This window comes from Rutilus rutilus, assembly GCF_951802725.1.
Source record: "Rutilus rutilus genome assembly, chromosome: 3".
NCBI classification, from domain to species: domain Eukaryota; kingdom Metazoa; phylum Chordata; class Actinopteri; order Cypriniformes; family Leuciscidae; genus Rutilus; species Rutilus rutilus.
The window spans coordinates 54,070,344-54,089,655 of record NC_140211.1 but is presented as its reverse complement, the minus strand read 5'-3'; the positions used below and the strand labels follow the sequence as shown (position 1 = coordinate 54,089,655).

Below are 19,312 nucleotides of genomic sequence, written 5' to 3'. Positions count from 1 at the left end.
TAAATCTAAAATATCTTAAACTGTGTTCCGAAGATGAACGGAGGTCTTACGGGCTTGGAACGACATGAGGCTGAGTCATTAATGGGATAATTTTCATTTTTGGGTGAACTAACCCTTTAACTACTGTGCTGTACTTACTATAGGATTTGGGTTGGATTAGGATTTGGTTGAGGGTTAGTTGTAATGTAATGTAATTATGCATAATTTACTGTTATTACTATGGTAAGTACATGTAACATATTTGGTAATAATGTGTTACCAAATAAAGTGTAACCCTTTATTTTAAGGTTACACGTTGTTACAGTGTAATTACTTAAGTCATATTAATTAACTTAATGTACTGACTGTAGGGTAAGGGTTTGGTTTAGAGTTAGCTGCTTGTAATTATGTATTATTTACTGTTATTACTATAGTAAGTATATTTAACTGGTAACTATGTCACGTTAAAAATAAAGTGATACTGGTTATTTTGTCATGCAACATTGGTGCCTCTTCCTCCATTCCACACAGTGTTTTCAATTCTCATTGCATTTGCGTTTTCTAAATATTTTTGAAAATAATAATGAATAATGTAAGAAAAACAAAACAAGATGGAATCAGAATAAAAATTTGTGTCCATTTCATCATGTACTGTATGGCAAGATTCAGTAAACAACCGTAATCGGATCGAATCATTGTTAGAGCAAATATTTACTCTCCTACTAAGTAACATCATTCCACAAGAGGAAGATAATACACGCGTGACTCAGCTGAGTGAAATTCCAGCTATTGTTCTGGGCAATGTTAAATCAATTACAGGTGGAAAAACTGATTTCTTGTAACCACAGATTCATTGGTTTCTACATTAAACTGCTCTGTTTCTGTTCTATAGCTGGTGGCCTTAGATGTAGACCGCTTTAAGGAGGAAGAGGAGAACCTGATCAAGTTCCAGAAGCGTTTGAGAGATCTGTCAGAGCAACTTTACAAAAACGTAAGCACATGACGCCATCTCTCATGTCAGGTGTTTAAACTTCAGTGGTTGCTGCCACTTGATGCATGTATTCTCTGTCCTTCAGGTCCAAGTCTGTCCAAGTTTTCTCTCTTGACACACTTGATGCATAAGAACCAAGACACTCTTAAAGGGGCACTCTGCAATTTTTTCCTCATTAAAAAGTTTTACAAAAGTGTTGTAAATGATGTACATCGGGTCACCTCAAGTGGGCGGCCATGTTGAGGTCACATTACCTTTCAAATACTGATCAGTTTATCTTGATTATTCTCCTGTTATTGGAAACTTTCTCTCACAGAATAAAGTAAACATAAATGACTGCGAATAGCATATTAGTACTTACAGTACTCACAGAGTTATGCTCTGGATGAGTCATGGTGAATTTTTTCCAAAATTTAAAAAACGATAAGCCACTGATCCAGAAAACATCTCTAAATCCTGAATTTTAACAGTTGTGTTGTCATGCATTCTGCAGGAGAACCCGAACCCCCACATGGCCTTCCAGAAAGTGCCTCGTCCCAGCGAGGGCTCGCACCTGCGGGTGCACGTGGTGCCCTTTCCCTTGTTGGAGGAGGAGAGGGTGGAGGAGTTGATACAGGAGGGCCTGGCCAAACAGCACACCGCCCCCATCAGTACCCGTCCAGAGAGGAAGTGTGTGGTGCCCGCCGGACCCCCTGTGGGTGAGTGACGGGGTCGTACATATAATTATTATCACTTATTATTGGTGCTTTCATATTAATAGCTGCTTAATTGCTGCTTAATATTTTTCTGGAAACTGTGATACATTTTATTCTTTGATGAATAGAAAGTTCAGAAGAACAGTATTTATTTTAAATTGAAATCTGTTATTTTTCATCCTTGCTGAATAAATTATTATTATTTATTTTTTTATCTTACCCCAAATTTTAAAAAAATGTCATGTTTCCCACAAAAACATTGAAAATTATTGTTATTCAACATTGATAGTCAGCATATTAGAATGATTTCTGAAGGATCATGTGACACTGAAGACTGGAGTAATGATGCTGAAAATTCAGCTTTGCATCACAGGAATAAATTCGATTTTAAAATATATTAAAATAGAAAACAGTTATTTTAAATTGTAATAATATTTCACAACATTACTGTTTTTTTGTTGTATTTTTAATCAAATAAATGCAGCCTTGGTGAGCATAAGATACTTTTTTTTAAGAGACATTAAAAATCTTACAGATCCCAAACATTTGAACGGAAGTATATATAAGATAAGATAAGATCTTGTGAAATGAATTTGACAGGTTAACTTTGGTCAGCATGAAACAGAAGTTTAATTTTGATTGAAAATAATGAAGAAAGAACATTATTATTAAAAAAAAGTTATGTAATAAGCATAATGTACAGTCACTGATCATCTCAAGCCACCAAAATGCCGTTGTCGTGTAAATGAACAGCCCGAACGCATTGTTCTGTGTTCTGTTGATGTCCTGTAAGCGGCCCCTAAGTTAATATCTAATGATTTTTACAACGAAAAAGACAGACAATGACTTTCTTTTAGAGCTGCTATACAGCCAAAACAATCTTTGTTGCATTAATTTCCTATTATCACAGTAAAGCTGCTTTGAAACAATCTGTATTGTAAAAAGCACTTTATAAATGAAGGTGACTTAGCTTAACTTAGTAAGCAAAATAAATCTTGACAAGGGTGATCATGATCCTGTTGCAAAGCAGAGGATCTTTTATCATCCTGAATGGGGTTATTTTGCTTATATAAGCGGATTAAATCAATGCTTACTTGTTGACTTACATCGGTGTCTTTTATTTTGCCTTTGAACTGTTTTAATCGCAACAAGCCACTTAAGATGGTGTTTCAGTGATTTTATCACAGTTAAGGGGTTTATTAGAGCACTCTGCTCTGTGTTGAGCATAACAACACATGGCCTCTTCATTTGTTAACGGTTGTTCTCTTTTCTGCAGTATCTATCCAGGGTAAGGCCAGCTCGGTGTTTAACAGCGCTCGTAGACTGGAGGTGGTCCGGACGTGCATCGGCTTCATCTTCGACAACAAGACTCTGGAGACAGAGAAGGTGATGCAATCATTTCTGTGATGACAGAAGGATTAAACCCACACATTCACTTGTGCATCTGGAAAAAGACAGCATGCAGATTAGCTCGCATTAGTGATGCCATTCGTAGCACGATAAGCAAAGCTCTCCAGCTGCAAGTCGTACAAACGTAGGAGGAAAGGGGTGAACAAACAGTCACACATATTCTTCTAATTTCCCTGTCCTTATCACTAATACTAATATTATTCTAACATTAGCCACGACTGGTGTTTGTCTAAAGCATCTTAACATATTTTTAGTCTAAATAACTTTGTGCAAATTACCTGTAGCAAAGGAAATTTGCTCACAGGGGATGTTTGGAGCCTGCCCTCATTTGAGATCAATCCCCAGTGTGTTTGCACTGGAATGGTGGCCAGCTACCTGCACACACTGAGTTTAAATGGTAGGTTATACAATGCAAGCTTGCATCCCTTTACAGTTGTAAAAATGTTGTGCTTGCAGCTTAACGGCTTCTCTGTGCCAGTAAAGACATCACCTCCACACAACCTCAGCCCGAGTAAACCTGAGCGGAGGGTGCTGCCTTCGTCTAGACGTAAAATCTCATCAATAACAACCGTTCTGGAATTTTAACTATGGGTCAGAGGTCGACTGGCTGGATTTAGCTGGAATGATCGCGGCCTTTGCATGCATGTATTGAAGCGAACCACTTCTGCGTCCAGATGAGGGCGGCCCAGTCTGGTCTAGGTGAATGGTACGCACTTAAAAAGCATATGTTTTAGTAATGCCTTGACTCTGCTGTTTCTTCAGACACTCCCTGCGGCTCTTCGGGCCCTGAAAGGCAAAGCAGCACGCCAGTGCCTGACCGACGAGCTCAGCCACCACGTCCAGCAGAACCGTGCCATTCTGGACCACCAGCAGTTTGATCATATCATCCGCATGATGAACTGCGCTCTACAGGTGGGCATCAATGTTAGCAGAATTTATTACCACAGGCAGCGACCTTAAAGAAAAAGACAGTTAATCAAGTAATTCGATTTGTCCTGGCAGAATATAGGAATGCAGGAATGCTGCATCATTAAAACATTGGATTTGACTTATTCAGGGCAGCGTTAAACATTACTTTAATTTGAAATGAATATTCACGAAAGAGTTTTATGGTAATGAAACGTTTAATTTTTGTAAAAATATTATATTTTTTATTATTTTATACATTTTTAGTAGATGGATGGATAGATAGAGTTTAAATGCAGGTTAATGGGGGATGAAGAATGTAATGCGTGTTGTGGAAAGAGTCTCTTAAAATGTATATTAAGTGTAAACCACAAACTGCCATTTAGGGAAAATCAGCAGCTCTTTGTTCTCCCTTTAAAATACTGCCGACGGGGCCTCCTGATAGGATCTATGACGTAAAGTACGATATTAATTAAATGCAATGCCTGGAGTCTTTTTAGAAAGGGAACAGCAGATTTAGTGTTAAACAAACATCTCTGACAAGGCTAATCGAAATGAACCTTTTAGTTTTTTTCAGAATATTTCAGCCAGCACTGTGCCTGCATATAGCCAGCATGACTTATTACACTGTTTTATTACACTAAAGGAAATAATATTGCTTTTATTCAGAAAGGTATTATTGTTTGTCACAATTTAGAACAGCTCACTGATCTATAGGTCTGCAGCTTCCTGTAAGAGGTTCGCTTGATTTATGTGAAGTTGCTTGAGTTTTGCGTAGCTATGTCTCTTTCTTGTCATAGCGCTTCATGACTTATTGTGTGTTAGTCCATCACATTCCTTTATAAACTGTCACATTGCCATTAATCTCAGAGCAGAGTAGGGTCCCGCTGGTAGTTCCTTGTGTTTTACAACTTCACGTCGGTGTGGTTAGGGGGGGATTTTAATGATGCTGTGCTGTTTAAAAAGCGAGCAACTTTTATAGAGTCACTGGACATTCCCAACATACTTTCGTCAAAATAATACAGACCAGCTTGGGCCATGGATGTCAACATCTGCAGACGAGAAGAGTGGGGTTGTTAGACAAAAAAAGTTTTGTACATGTGTGTTTATGCATATAAAAAAAAGTTCAAAACCAATGGAGAGAAATATTTTTGTATAGTTGTCATCTGAGAGCTAAGCTGTACGTAGGTCTGTAATGTATTGTTTTCCATTGAGAGATGAGATACATATGTGGAGCAGCTTTCAAAAGATGAAATGCATGTGCTATCAGAGCTATGATATCTGTTAATCAAGATGAGAGACAGAAACAAGCATGCTGGGCCCAAGCAAGAGTGTTTTCATGTAGACTTCCCTCCAGAGACCGTGTCAAGGGCAAAGGTTGTTTGGCACCACAGGCAACAACTTGACATGAAACAGGGATGAAAGTGACAAGCTATATTATGTGGAAGTCTGAATAACATCGGAGAAGGTAAGCAGCATATGGACAGTCCATGTGTGTGATTGTCATTGATCTCCTCTTCCAAACCTGCTAGAAATAAATTGCCTGCGGTACGCAGAATCACAGTGTTGTTTCTGTTTTTTTTAATTCAACACAGTTATTGTTAATGAAAGTTAAAGGGATTCCATTTTTTTTGGAAATAGGCTCATTTTACAACTCTCCCAGAGTTAAACAGGTGAGTTTTACCGTTTTCGAATCCATTCAGCCGATCTCCGGGTCTGGCGGTACCACTTTTAGCATAGCTTAGCATAATGAATTGAACCGGACAAGACCATTAGCATCTCTCTCAAAAAAATGAACAAAGAGTTTTGATATTTTTCCTATTTAAAACTTGACTCTTCTGTAGTTACATCGTGTACTAAGACCGACAGAAAATGAAAAGTTGCGATTTTCTAGGCTGATGTGGCTAGGAACTATACTCTCATTCCTGCGTAATAATCAAGAAACTTTGCTGCCGTACCATGGGTGAAGCAGGCGTAATGATATGACGCAGCGCATGCCGCCTGATAATAGGCTACTGAGCTGGGGACTATTATCAGGTACTGCGTCATATCATTACGCCTGCTTCACCCATGGTACTGCAGCAAAGTTTCTTGATTATTATGCAGGAATGAGTTTCATTTCATTTCAAATTTATTATGCTAAGCTATGCTAAAAGTGGGACCCCCAGACCCGGAAATCGGCTGAATGGATTCGAAAACGGTAAAACTCAACTGTTTAACTCTGGGGGAGTTGTAAAATGAGCCTATTTCCAAAAAAAGTGGAGTATCCCTTTAATGTAAAGTTAATGATGCGCCATGACACAGACAAGGAAATTAGACACTTATTCTACTACAAAACAGTGCAAGACAAAAAAAGTTGCTGTTTGGATTTAAGCAAATGCTTAAGAGTCTATGATTGGATCATTATTGCAGTGATTATTATGTTTCTAGCATGGTATATGTTTGACAACAGTTCTTCTAACCCTCACTGATGGAGTGTGTAGCTTTTCATTTCTTTAATAACCATGTAGGAAGACACATCATGGCCATATTCCAGGATGACAATGTCAAGATTCATCAGGCTCAAATTGTGAAAGAATGGTTGTGAGGAGCATGAAGAATCATTTTCACACATGAATTGGCCCCTCTGAGTCCAGACCTTAAATTCATTGAACGTCTTTGGGATGTTCTGGAGGAGACTTTACAGAGTGCTGGACTCTTGCATTGTCAATATAAGATCTTCACTAAAAACTGATGCAGCTCTTGATTGAAATAAATGTTGTGATGTTATTTACATCAAGTGGTGCGGCAATTTTTGGACAAGATCTTGTGTCTGCCGTGACTTTCAGCATGTTTCCTATAAAAAACGTCTGACATGTTTAAGTTGTAGGTGGCGTTAGAAAGTGACATCAACCACACAAAATCCCATTAGAACAGACGGACTGAAACTGATTTCCAGAAATGTGCTTTAATTTCAAAGCACATATGAATCTAGCTCAAAACTGATTTGTAAAAATCCCACTTCATGTGAAATATTTCTTTGCTAAATATGATCGGATTCCAACCGGATGTACGCAAATATCGAACTTGGACTGACAGTCTACACGAGGCGCATGCCAAATAAAGTGGTACCCAGTTTTTAGAGACTTTGAGGAATATTCTCCTTCTCATCGGAAACAGCAGAGATCATATCGATGCTGTTACTGCCGTACTTGCGTTGGAAACATTTTTTGTTTTAAGTGGGACATAAATCTTTAGGTCTCCTTGGAATTTGTGATTTGTTGGGGAGCTCACATAAATTGTAGGTTCTTGATAGGTATGCGTGTTTTCGAAGAACAAAACTTGCATTACAGAGCGAATAATGTGAGTTTATAGCCTAGGTATTTGATAACCTTGCTCACAAGATCAGGGAAAGCATCGCAAGAATTTTGTAATTGTCCTGTTGCATTTCATGGTAATTGCGTTGCTCTTTGCACTGCTATATTGTGCAAAGGCAACAAGTGTTATAAAAGAGCTCCACATTTTCGGGATAGTTTGTCATGACTGTGTCTCATGTGTGGCGCCGAGGTCAATGGATTTGTCTCAGATGAGCTGTAAGACAAACAGAAATAGCAGATTGCCTGGACACCCTAATTGCTTTCATATTACACTGGGTGCTCTCATCGCCTTCGACGAAGAGCTACAACAGACAGCAGTGACGCCAGTGATTATTGAAGTTATGTTTTTTGTTACTACATCTGCACTAAGAATAGCTGGAGACATAATCGTACATACACATGCTTCAGTGAAATTGTGTCACGCTTGTTTTAATTCTTTGTTCCGACTACGAGTGATGCAACAAACTAGAATGTTCCCTTTAAGTCAAGTCGCATTTATTTTTACAGTAAACAATACGAAGCAGCTTCACATGAATAAAACAGGAAAATTCATCTCTTATGAAACAAATTCATTATTATTATTATTCTACAGAAGATACGTTTCATCTTAATTTAGTTGAAGGTTTTAAATTCAGTTCAATAACAGTGTCAATGTTGCAAAGTTCATCAATTACTAAACAAGTTCAATTATGACAATAGTGTCATCATTCAGCTCGAGTCAGTTCAGTGTTGATTCAGTTCAGTTCAATAACAATATCGATGTGGCAAATTTAGTGTCATTATCCAGCCCAATGTAGTTTGAATTTTGTTCTCAAAATATAATGTTTTAATGTTAATAATGTTACTGAAAATTGAACTTTAGGAACTAAATGTTCTACACTGCAAAGTGAACATCAATAATAATGATGTGTATAACGCCACCTAGTTCAGTGTTTTAGTTTAGTCACACCACGTAATTTATATGAACGTGCCCGGAGACGACGGAAGCTTTCGTTTCTGCTCTGACAGCCACAAGACTTCAGCGAACACTGTGAGTGTGTGTTTGAAATCAGGAACGTTTGAGAACATTGTGGTCCGTTTTTCGTCTTCACACCAAACTTTGGTCTCCAGCCGACAGTTTAAATCCCGTCTGGCTAGTGCGCTTCCTATTATGTTTCGCCATCAGGTCAGTAGGCGGAGAGTAATGGTGCCTTCACGTGCTATGGAAAAGATGATATTTTCCACTTGTGAACTGGTATTTACCAGTGTGTTGTGTTCAAGTGCTTTTGTTGTCGTAATGTAGGTAAAAAAATTGGACTCACAGATCCAGACCTGTTATTTGGCTAAAACAATTTTAGATTGCTTAAGTCAGTAAGTCATGGTGTCGCTAGCGTACACTACAGACAAAATACATTCACGTGAGTAAATTGCCTGACCGCTCATTACTAGGAGGCTCCTATTGACTGCTAGCTAGCATCTGCTCTGGGTAGGTAACACCAAACCATAACGGTATTTTTAAAACTGACACTGAGTGTTAACGCATTATATTACAATTGTTAATGACACAACATTGTATAGGCTACAAAAACTATCCGCTAACAGTAGCAACAAACGTTTAGTTGTGTGCAATGCTTATTATTCACGACTCTAGCGTTGCTCTCCGCCATTTTGAAAAGGTCAAAGGTTATCTCATCTCGGCAACTCGTGCATCAAAATATTCTACGAGTTGCCCAGTGGAAAATACCACATGAGGGGGTGTTCATGTGCATTTTCCACGTCGGCTTTTGGTATTTACCATAATTACCATAGCACGTGAAGGCACCATAAGGCCCTGTTTACACGAGAACGCTCGCGGGTGAAAACGTAACAATATTTTATCAGATGTGCCTTTCGTTTAGACGGCGACAGCGTTTTTGGGGCTTAAAAACGCAAAAAAGTGAAACCACCCTCCAGAGTGGAAATCTAAAAACGCTCCACCGTCGCGTTTCTGTCTAAACTGTAAAAACGCAAAAGTCTGCTAGACAGTGAAGGCACCAATCCGTGCTTCACATTGCCACCTAGCCGCCTGGAGTGCATACTACATTGAATTTCACACACTTTTGCGTCACCGCACGCACGCAGATTTCCCCCCCATAACGCTCGTCTAAACGCAAAATAAAAAGTGATCACTTATGCCAGAGCCCGTCTACGGAGAGCCTGCCCACTCCCTATTAAGTCCTATTGTACCGAATTTTGGTTGTAGTTCCACCAGAGTTCCACTGGGGGCGATCGCCCATGAGTGCAAAATGAATGGGAGTCTATGGGGCTAGACGGCTAAATTTGTCTCTTTCACCCGATTGCCGTTGAGAAATCTCAGATTTGATTGTAGGTTTTGCAAGTCCAACATGGCTTATAGGTCGAAAGTTGAATGAACGAGTACTTATGTCCTATCGATTTCTTACAGGTTAAGTTGTTGTTGCCCATAACACGCTAGCATTCTGCTAATGAACGCTGATTGGTCAGTGAAGGACTGATTACGACCAGAGATACCGCTTGATGGCATCGTGGCATCCGAAGCGGGACCAGAAACAACCAAAACAAAAACTCTTCTAGCACGTGTATTTACCTGTGTCAGCTGTGTTGTCGATGCCTCGAGAGAAAAGAAAGTGCAGAGCGCGAAAGCACCAAAGTGACTGAAGGATTGCCATAAAGCAGTAGCTCTGGTCGTACGATGTGTATGACGTCATTGACACTTTAAAAGACTTTTTAAAGCAAATACGTTTTTTGGGTATACTGCCATAGACCTCCATTCATTCTGCACTCGTCCTGTGAGCGCCCTCATATGGAATCAGAGTGGAACTGCAACCATTTCAGAAGCCGGAAGTGTACTGAGAGTGAAACTTCTCGCCATATTAGACATTCTCTGCTTATGCGTTTTCTCTTCAGATCGTTTCCGTGTAAACGTAGCCTTAAAGCCATCTTTTGTGTTCGTTTTCGACCACATGAGCGTTTACACTATGAAAGCAATCCGGTCGAATGCGTTTTCACTACCTCTGGAAGTGTGGTCGAGAGTGGACAAGCTCAAAACGCTTTAGACCCCGTTTACACCTGTATTTAGCACAAATGCACATTTTTGTAGTTTACATAGGCGTTAATGGTATCGTTTCCAAAAACATGCACTTTTCAAAAGTTTAAGATTTAGGCTATTAATCATTAATAAATGAATCGGATTAATTCAATTTAAAGGTAAAAAAAAAAAAAAAGTTATATTTCTTTTTTAATAATCATGAAGAAAAGCATCAGGATAAGTGATGATTAATCAGATTTAAGTCTGATTTGTTTTTAAATATCTGTGAAGGAAAGCATCAAGAAATACTTAAAACTGTGTGCATTCCATTTGTATTGTGATCGTAGCAAACAAGACAACACGCTTGTGACATACATTCCTACTTCCCTGAATCATCACATTGCTTTTATTTAAATGCTAGATGACATATTTATTGTTTGTTATAATATGTAGACAATTTAGTTTTCGTCAAAACATGCATATGATCTCAGGCGTCTGGACTGCGGGTCCATCTGTTTGAGATCGGCCGGTTTGTGTAGCGTGTGACGGATGAAGACAGAGCCGTGGTACCACATCCCTCCTTCGCAAAACTCGCGATCCCAGTGGAGCTAGCCTGATTTTATGCAACTTCTCGGAAAATCAGAGAGCTGTTAACAAATATTTGTTGTGCATTCTTCGGGTGTTTGCTGTTGATGCTCCTGGTTCAACTTTAGACGAAAGAATGGTGCCGGAGTCAGTGCTCTTGAACTTTTACTTATCTCGCCGGGCTATAAATGATAGGCCTTATCATGTTTAAAACAAGCTCATAACAAGACCATTAATAAGCCTAATTTCCAGAATCTTGTTTTCTTCTGCTGTGTCCAGCTGTGTCGGGTTCTGGTGCAGAGGTCTGGCATGCTCTGAAGTGGAGATGCACTATGGCATCCCAGTCATTTCCTGAGCCGCGGGGTTATGGGCTAGCTTTATCGGCAGGGGGCCCTTGCAAACACTTACTCAGCCTGTCAGTCACACATTTGTTTTATGCTGTGCTGGGGGTGAAGGGAAGTAGATCAGAGCTTTGCACATCCATTCTGCGGGCGTTTTGAACAACGCAGTAAAGCAGCCTTTGCCGAAGGTGCTCTGTAATCATTCAATTAAGTCAACAGTCTTTTCATCATCTACCCACCGCATGTCATTTGAAACCCACATGAATTTCTTTTGCCTGTGGAGCGCAGAAGCACAATGTTTCATGTGTGCTTCTTACGTTAAGCTAAGTTAATGACACATACAAGATGAGTCACTTACTTATTCTATTTATTATATCTGTTTAAAGAATATTATGTATATAAACACACTGCCGTTCAAAAAATACTTTTTTATGTTTTCAAAAGAAGTCTCTTATGCTCACCAAGGCTGTATTTATTTGATAAAAAATACAACAACAAAAAAACAGTAATATTGTGAAATATCATTGTGAAAGCTGAATTTTCAGAATCATTATTCAAGTCTTCTGTGTCACATGATTCTTCAGAAATCATTCATATATGATGATTTGCTGCTCAAGAGACGTTTTTATTAATAATGTTGAAAACTACGGAGCCCTTGAGGGGACCTTTGCAAAAAAAAAATATATACATACAGACTTTCGCGTGCGCACGAGAAAACTATTGCGTGCTCATGCGTTACAATTTCTAGTTTGCGTTATAGTGTCATTACTACAAATGTGGGAAAAGGGATGAGATGAGAGTGTATGGATACAGTTGGATGCATAAAAGCCACTAGAAGACAAGCCTGCAACCTTCAGCCAAAAACAGTTATGTAAAAAACAAAATAAATCAGGATTCCTAATATATATATATATTCTGATATATAAGTCCACATCCTTTTCAGGAAATGATATAGGCCTATTTTACTATGATTTCCTACATTCTGCTTGTACAACAATAACAGATGACAACAACAAGCACGTCTCTTCTTCCAAATCGAGTGGCAGAGCAAGTACGTTACATTGTGTCGACATTTTTACTTTTTGTGCAATCAGATACTAGTAACAGTTCCGCAGAAATTACGTACAGCACATATAGCGAAGTTCTCTCAAGCGTTTCAACAGTTTCTGGGTGAACGATTCCTTTAAAGAAAACTTGTTATCTGCTCATTCAAATGAGTCCTGTGATAATCGTTTGCGAGGCACACTGGGGTCTCACACCATCTATTTTTTATATAAGTCTAGGTGAACCACCTGCTGATTTCATTTCTTTTCCTCATTTGTCTGCAGTTGTTTTGCCACCGCTCCATGTGAACTCGAGAGCAGGAGACCCACTGTGCTAAATTCTTTTTCTTGGAAAAAGAGCATTCAGTGAGTGATATCTGACTTTGCAGTCAGATGAACTTACGCAATGCTCTGTGAAAGCTGCTGAAATAAATGTGCTGGGAAGTTGTGAAGTGCATCATTCCCATGTTGAACAAGTGCAGCTTCTTTAGGACACCTTCCCATGAGGCCAGGTAAACAGGAGGAGGCCACAGGATTCCGGTTTGGCTCAGCCTCATTGGTTTAAAGGGATAGTTTGCCCAAAAATGAAAATTGTGTCATCATTTACACACCCTCATGTTGTTCCAAACCTGTATGAGTTTCTGTCTTCTGTACAACACAAAAGAAGATATTTTAAAGAATGTTGGCAATCAAACAGTTGACGGTAGCCATTGACTTCTGGATACTATGGAAATCAATGGCTACCGTCAACTGTCTGCTAAACCAACATTTCATAAAATATATTCTTTTGTGTTCAACAGAAGAAGGAATGTCATACAAGTTTGGAACAATAATGTAAATAATGACGACAATTTTATTTTTGGGTGAACTGTCCCTTTAACAAACAATTGAGAGAGGATACATTATTGCAATAAAAGTAACTAGAAAAGTAACTAAAAGTAGTGCTTGTCTTTATAAAAGTAACCACACTTCTAGGATGCTGTGGATGGTTGCTAAGGTGTTCTGGGTGGTTGCTAAGAGGTTGCTTGGGTGTTCCTTTCGCGTTTAAGAGCCCAACCCTGAGTCTCTATGATATCTTGGTCTCTAGATATGGCTCTGGTCCCTCTTTAAATGCCAGAGTGTGGTTTTTTTTTCCAACAATTTTTCCATCTGCCAAGCATAAATTGCAAGTTTGTTTGCTTGGGGAAAAGTACATCTGTCCTCAACATGCTACATTTGAGGTACACTGCTGTAAAAAAAAAAAAAAAGTTTGTAATAATTAAGATTAACAATTTAAAATACCTGTTTTCTGTTTGAATATATTTTAAAATGTAATTTATTCCTGTGATGCAAAGCTGGATTTTTAGCATCGTCACATGTTCCTTCAGAAATCAATCTAATATGCTGGTTTAGATGTTCCAGTTATTCCGCAATTATTCCAAACTTTTGACTGATAATGTATCAGTCATGTACTTACCTCAAGTTTATAGTTAGCATGAAACAGAAGTTGCGATAATCTTTTCTACCCTATTGTGATGTATATACGAGTGAAACGGCTTCTCAAACTAGAAAAAATGTATCTTTGTCTTGATTTTGTCCGTGGGGAATTGATTTGATGGTTGGATGGTTGTGGTTTGCTATTTGTGGATCTCATGTGAGTGACAGGTTGTCCCGTCCTCCTCGCCACATCATCATAGAAGAGAAGAGATGTCGCTGCAAGAGGGAGGGGAAGTTATTTTGACTAAAGGGCACGTGTTTTTTTTTTATTATTTTTTTTTTATGATGTGCACATGATAAATCATTTATAATACTGCAATATTCCATAAAAAATTGAAATGGTCCATTGAGATTTCATGGTCACTTTAAGGTTCAAAACCCTAACACTAAGCATGAGTGTTACAACATTAATAGCATGCTTTTTTTACAATTAAATTAGGTTGACCACAACTTCTGTTTTACAGAGAAGCAATTTTGTCATGTGCACAAAGTTTGCATTTGGACTTCTGAAACAAAGCCATTCCTAGAAAGCAATCAAAATAAAGGTTTTGGTTTACAGGAAGTTGACACATTGCCTATATGGGAGTAAAACAGGATGCAAGTGAGTCATATGACTGCACATCCCGCAGCAGACTGAACTATAGGGACCGACGTGTCACATTCCATGTTCTCTTCCATTGACTTCCACTCAAACTGCTCACACTTGTGCAGCAGCACGTATAGTTTGTGGTGAGTCACAGTCACTCAACATCCTCCCGTATGCCTGAATGAGTAAAGATGAAGATAAACAACACTCTTCTGACCCTTCCTGAAGTCTCTCGGTGACACAATAATTCACTCCATGAGTGACATGTCTGATTACTGGCCTGTACAAAGGGTATGTGTGTGCTTACTGTACATACTGAGCTGAATACGTGTTAAAGAAGATCAGTGTAATGGGTCAATGACATACAGTACACAGTAAGAGTGTCCACAATAAAAATTGGGTTTATATATGGTAAAAACTATTTTTTTTAATATCATTACATATTATTCATACATTTTTCACACCACATCACATTGTCTAGCAGTAGTTTTCAGGTACAGAAATTGAATAAAGTAATCAAATGTAAAATAACACTGCATTGGGCCCTATCTTACACCCAGCGCAATGCAGCGCCAAGCGCGACGCAAGTGTTTTTTGCTAGTTATCATTTTTACATCCTGCGCCACGTTTTTTTGAGGGGCCAGGAAATATAAGATATTCTTCATCCTGCCTCCTTTTCATCATGGTTTTATAAATTATATATATGAGGATGATGAAGTAAGTTTTGTTGGAAAAATATCCATGAATGAAATAAACATAATCAATCAATCAATTAATCAATCAATCAATCAAACGTTGTTTAAATAGCAAATGCATTTGCGCCCATTTGTGCGCCCACGGCTGGTCAGAAAATGAGGTGTGTTCTGGCGCATTGTTGGCGCGTTGCTATTTTGGGGCAACAGAAATAGACTGCGCCATTGACCAACTGAAACCTGGTCTAAAGTCAGTGGCGCAATATTTCTTTTGTATTAGTTCAGTTCAGTTCAGTTTGTTTATTTATAGAGCACATTTACACACGGCCACTGGCCGACCAAAGTGCTGTACATACAGTAAATAACATTAATAAAAATTGGTAAAAAAATAATACTACACAGTTTAGAATGGATCAATCACTGTAAACTAAATTAAAGCCTATAGGAGGGTCCACAACGTGCACACACTCTGCTTATTAAACACACAGGGACGCACAGCAGCACACAAACATGCCATATATTTAAAATAAAAGGATTACAGTGTAAAAGATTATTATTGTGTACATAAAGATATGGTGGCATCCGGCTTGTCCCGTAGATGGTCTGCTTGCGCACTTTTACCTCGCGCACGAGCAGATCCGTTTGCGCTCTGGAGACGGCTTTGGTCTTTCCACTATCAAATTACGTCATGTAATTAGCGAATCTGCCATGGCGTGAGCGCAACTGGCATTTAAAGGGAATGGGAGATGAGACTCTGATTGGTTTATTGCACGTAAAGCCCAAAACACACCCATTACTCATTAAGAGAATAGGGACAACCCTTTTAGACCATGCGCCATTTTTCCCCATCGTTAAACTAGCAAAAGTGGATTCGGACACGCCCTAAGTGAACTTGCGCCTTGCGTTTTAGACCATGCGCTTAGATCGTTAAAATAGGGCCCATAGTCTTCATTGTATAAATTAAATATGGATTAAACTTCTAAACTATCCTTGTCGAGCACTGTCATAAAAAGGTCAAATTATATGATATTTTAAAATAGACATATTGACCCCTCTGTTATGTAATTCCCTGATGTTGTTGTTTTCCTTTTTTTTTTTTTTTTACATGTTGGTTGTACCACATTACTTTTTTGGCAAACTTCTGATAGGGTTCTTCTGACTTAGGCCAGTAAACAACCAGTAAGCATCATGATGAGTTTTTCCCAGACAAGCACTACTGACATTTTCTGCAGTAAAATCTAGTCTGAGCAGCAGGATTATTTCTCCCCGCAGAATAATTGGGATCTTTAAATGGTAATGGATTACAGTCTTTGCTCCCAGTTCATTTCCAGTGATATAACTGTGTACAGAAACTTTGAATGTTGGAATGTTTCAGCTCTCCTGGCAAACGACGCAGTTCATTCCAAACCTGATGTACTGAGAGAGAAATAACGCATGCTGCATCATCCATGGGGGGCCAGGCATGTGAGATCTGTGCAGGAACCGATGTTTTAGATTTACTGCTGTCTTTACATTTAGATGTGTATGCCAGGATAGAGAGCAGAGCTGGTGGCTGGTTTTTGTATTGAAATATAATCCTGACACTGCTTACAACATCTTCATTCCTATATAAGACAATATAGAACATATATAAGTGACAAATCTTGATAAATAAATGTGCCTTCATCTATTTAACTGGCTTTCGCAGTGCCACATCATCACACACAACAAGTCAGGGACGTTTCATCGAGCTATAAAACCAATAGCTATTTTTTCATTAAAAAGCAGTCATCTGGCTTTGACTATTTCCAGGATCCTCATAAAATATAATATGTCACTCCCACACCAGTTGATCTTTTTATGCAACAACCCAAGTTTTGATTTAATAGCTTTGTTCAGTTTAAATGGAACGATGTCATTTCAGTTAGGAATTTAAAATATGAAATGACTTCTAAATTGAAAATTGGAACAGCCGGAAAACTGTGTCGGAGGCAAGATTATGTAAAATATTAAAAGCATATGCATGAAAACAGCTCGAGAGCATACAAATCCGACTGAATGGAAGCCAAACCTCTTTTAAATACGCATGACTTCTTTGCCCATATGTACATGTTTATTTATTAAAGAAAAATTTTGATTTATGGACATGCAACCAATACTTTGACATGCCTAATAACATGGGAAAATAGCAAGTGATGTCATGTTTTGTGCACAATTGGCCAAAGCTCATTTTATCATCAGCTTATGTGCTTCAGTGATATCGTCTAACATCTCCTCGTCTCTCTGTTTACTCCAGGACTGCTCCAGCTCAGAAGAATACACTGTGGCCGCCGCATTGCTGCCCCTGACGACGGCCTTTTACCGGGTAAGTAACAGTTGAGGTCAGACTGGCAGCAGGCATACTGGCAGCTCTAGTTACTGGATCTTAATCATAGCACATCAACCCTGGCACCGAAACTCGCTAATGCTGGAAGAAGGGGGCACTTTCCACCTGTCTCCATCTGCTCAGTTTAACTCTTTAACGCCCTGATATACTTCTAGCGAAATCGAAAAACGAACTGGTGTGACGTCATTTCAAACAAAATCAGGCCAAAACGAGGTTCGTTTGGAGTTAATTTCGAGAGTTCGAAACTACTTGCCAAAGCGAACTTGAAAAAGTGATGACACAATAGGTGGGTGTGGCTCTGAGGCTCCGCCTTCTTTGATGTGCAACTCTTCTCGGTTTCATTTCTTCGGTTTAGTCCATCGAGGTCAGATGCGAGTAAAAACATGAACACATTGGAGAGACGCTTTATAGCAGAGAATTAAGTTGTCTAATTATTCTAATTGAAAGCGAAACTTTCATGTTTATTACTGTAAAGCTGCTTGCTTTAAATCAATCTATTGTATAATTTACTATATAAATAAATGTGGCGCATTTTATCCCTAAGCGAAGAACGAAAAATGACTTTGCAGTAGAACTTTGGCTTTAGGCTTTGTTATCCTCTCCATTCAGCTCATCACTGAAGGAAATCCTTAACTAGTGTGACAGTCACTCTGGCCTAGTTTGGTTTCGCCGTGGTTCAGTGGGAAAAGGGGAAGGCAGAGGCTGCAGGGATTTGGAGAGTGTCTGGCTTTCAACACCGATCCATCATTATTGTTGTCATAGAGACAGACAAAACTGACTCTGTTGCTTTTTAATTATGGGTTGCTTTACGATCCGTCCTCAGTGACTCACTCTGCACAGAGAGACGTGATGAAATCAGATATCAGGTTGGTGACCCTCGTGTTCATTTGTAGGACAATAGCGCTTGTAACAATAGCAACTGTAACACTACATTATACATTTGCATAGTCAATGTAAACCAAATACGATAAGATAATCGTATTTGGTTGCATAATTAAGATAAGATAAGATAAGATAAGATAAGATAAGATAAGATAAGATAAGATAAGATAAGATAAGATAAGATAAGATAAGATAAGATAAGATTGTTTCTTCCATCCAGGGATAGGTTTAAATAAATTCCTTTTGGGATTGTAATTCCTGCAGTGTAAGTCAACAGTGGTTAGCAAATTAGATTTTCGTCAGACTTTGTCAACTTGTCAGAACTTGAATTTCATACCTTGAAGAGGTTAGAAAGAACTTATACAAAGAAAAGTATTTGTTAGCACATTGCTATGATGTTGCCAGGGCATTGCTGCTATGGTTGCATACTGACTTGCATACATGATTTGGGGGAAAGAATCTTTGCTTTCAATAAAAATTGAAAATTTGATACAAATTGTGAGTATGTGCATTGGGTTACCATTGGGTTACCAGCACCAAATCCAAGCCTATTCATGTACACCCACAATGTAATATCAAATTTAGCATTTTAATCAACAGTAAATTTATTGTTATGTCTTGGAGTATCGCAATAATATCGTATCGTGAGTTCAGTATCGTGATATGTATCGAATCGTGATACAAGGGTATTGTTACACCCCTAATATAAATATATATACTCTAGGTTTGCATGTGCTTGTTTGTAAGGTGGCACAATTTGGCCAAAAATGTTGTGATTTATATATCAATAATATCAATATAATAGAAATCCCAGTCACTCCGCTTTCAAGGATTGGGGAATCCTTCACAACACCACCTATGGACTAGAATAAACACTACACACAGACACGCTATAATAAATTGATTGAAAATTTGAATTTTACTTGAGTTCACACGTTTATCTTCCACCAGGCGAAATGCTTAGAAAATCAATAGCACAA

The 19,312-nt window shown here is 38.6% G+C and overlaps 1 protein-coding gene across 2 annotated transcripts in view; it reads left to right on the top strand.

Annotated features, from left to right (window-relative positions):
• sbf2 (SET binding factor 2) overlaps positions 1-19,312 on the top strand; it is a 128,508-nt gene that overhangs the window by 61,874 nt on the left and 47,322 nt on the right. For both annotated transcript variants that reach the window (XM_084405508.1, XM_084405507.1), the window contains exons 13-17: positions 872-970; positions 1,464-1,668; positions 2,942-3,051; positions 3,838-3,987; positions 17,361-17,429. In XM_084405508.1, coding sequence (XP_084261634.1) covers positions 872-970; positions 1,464-1,668; positions 2,942-3,051; positions 3,838-3,987; positions 17,361-17,429 — 633 coding nt within the window. The remainder of the gene's footprint in view (positions 1-871; positions 971-1,463; positions 1,669-2,941; positions 3,052-3,837; positions 3,988-17,360; positions 17,430-19,312) is intronic.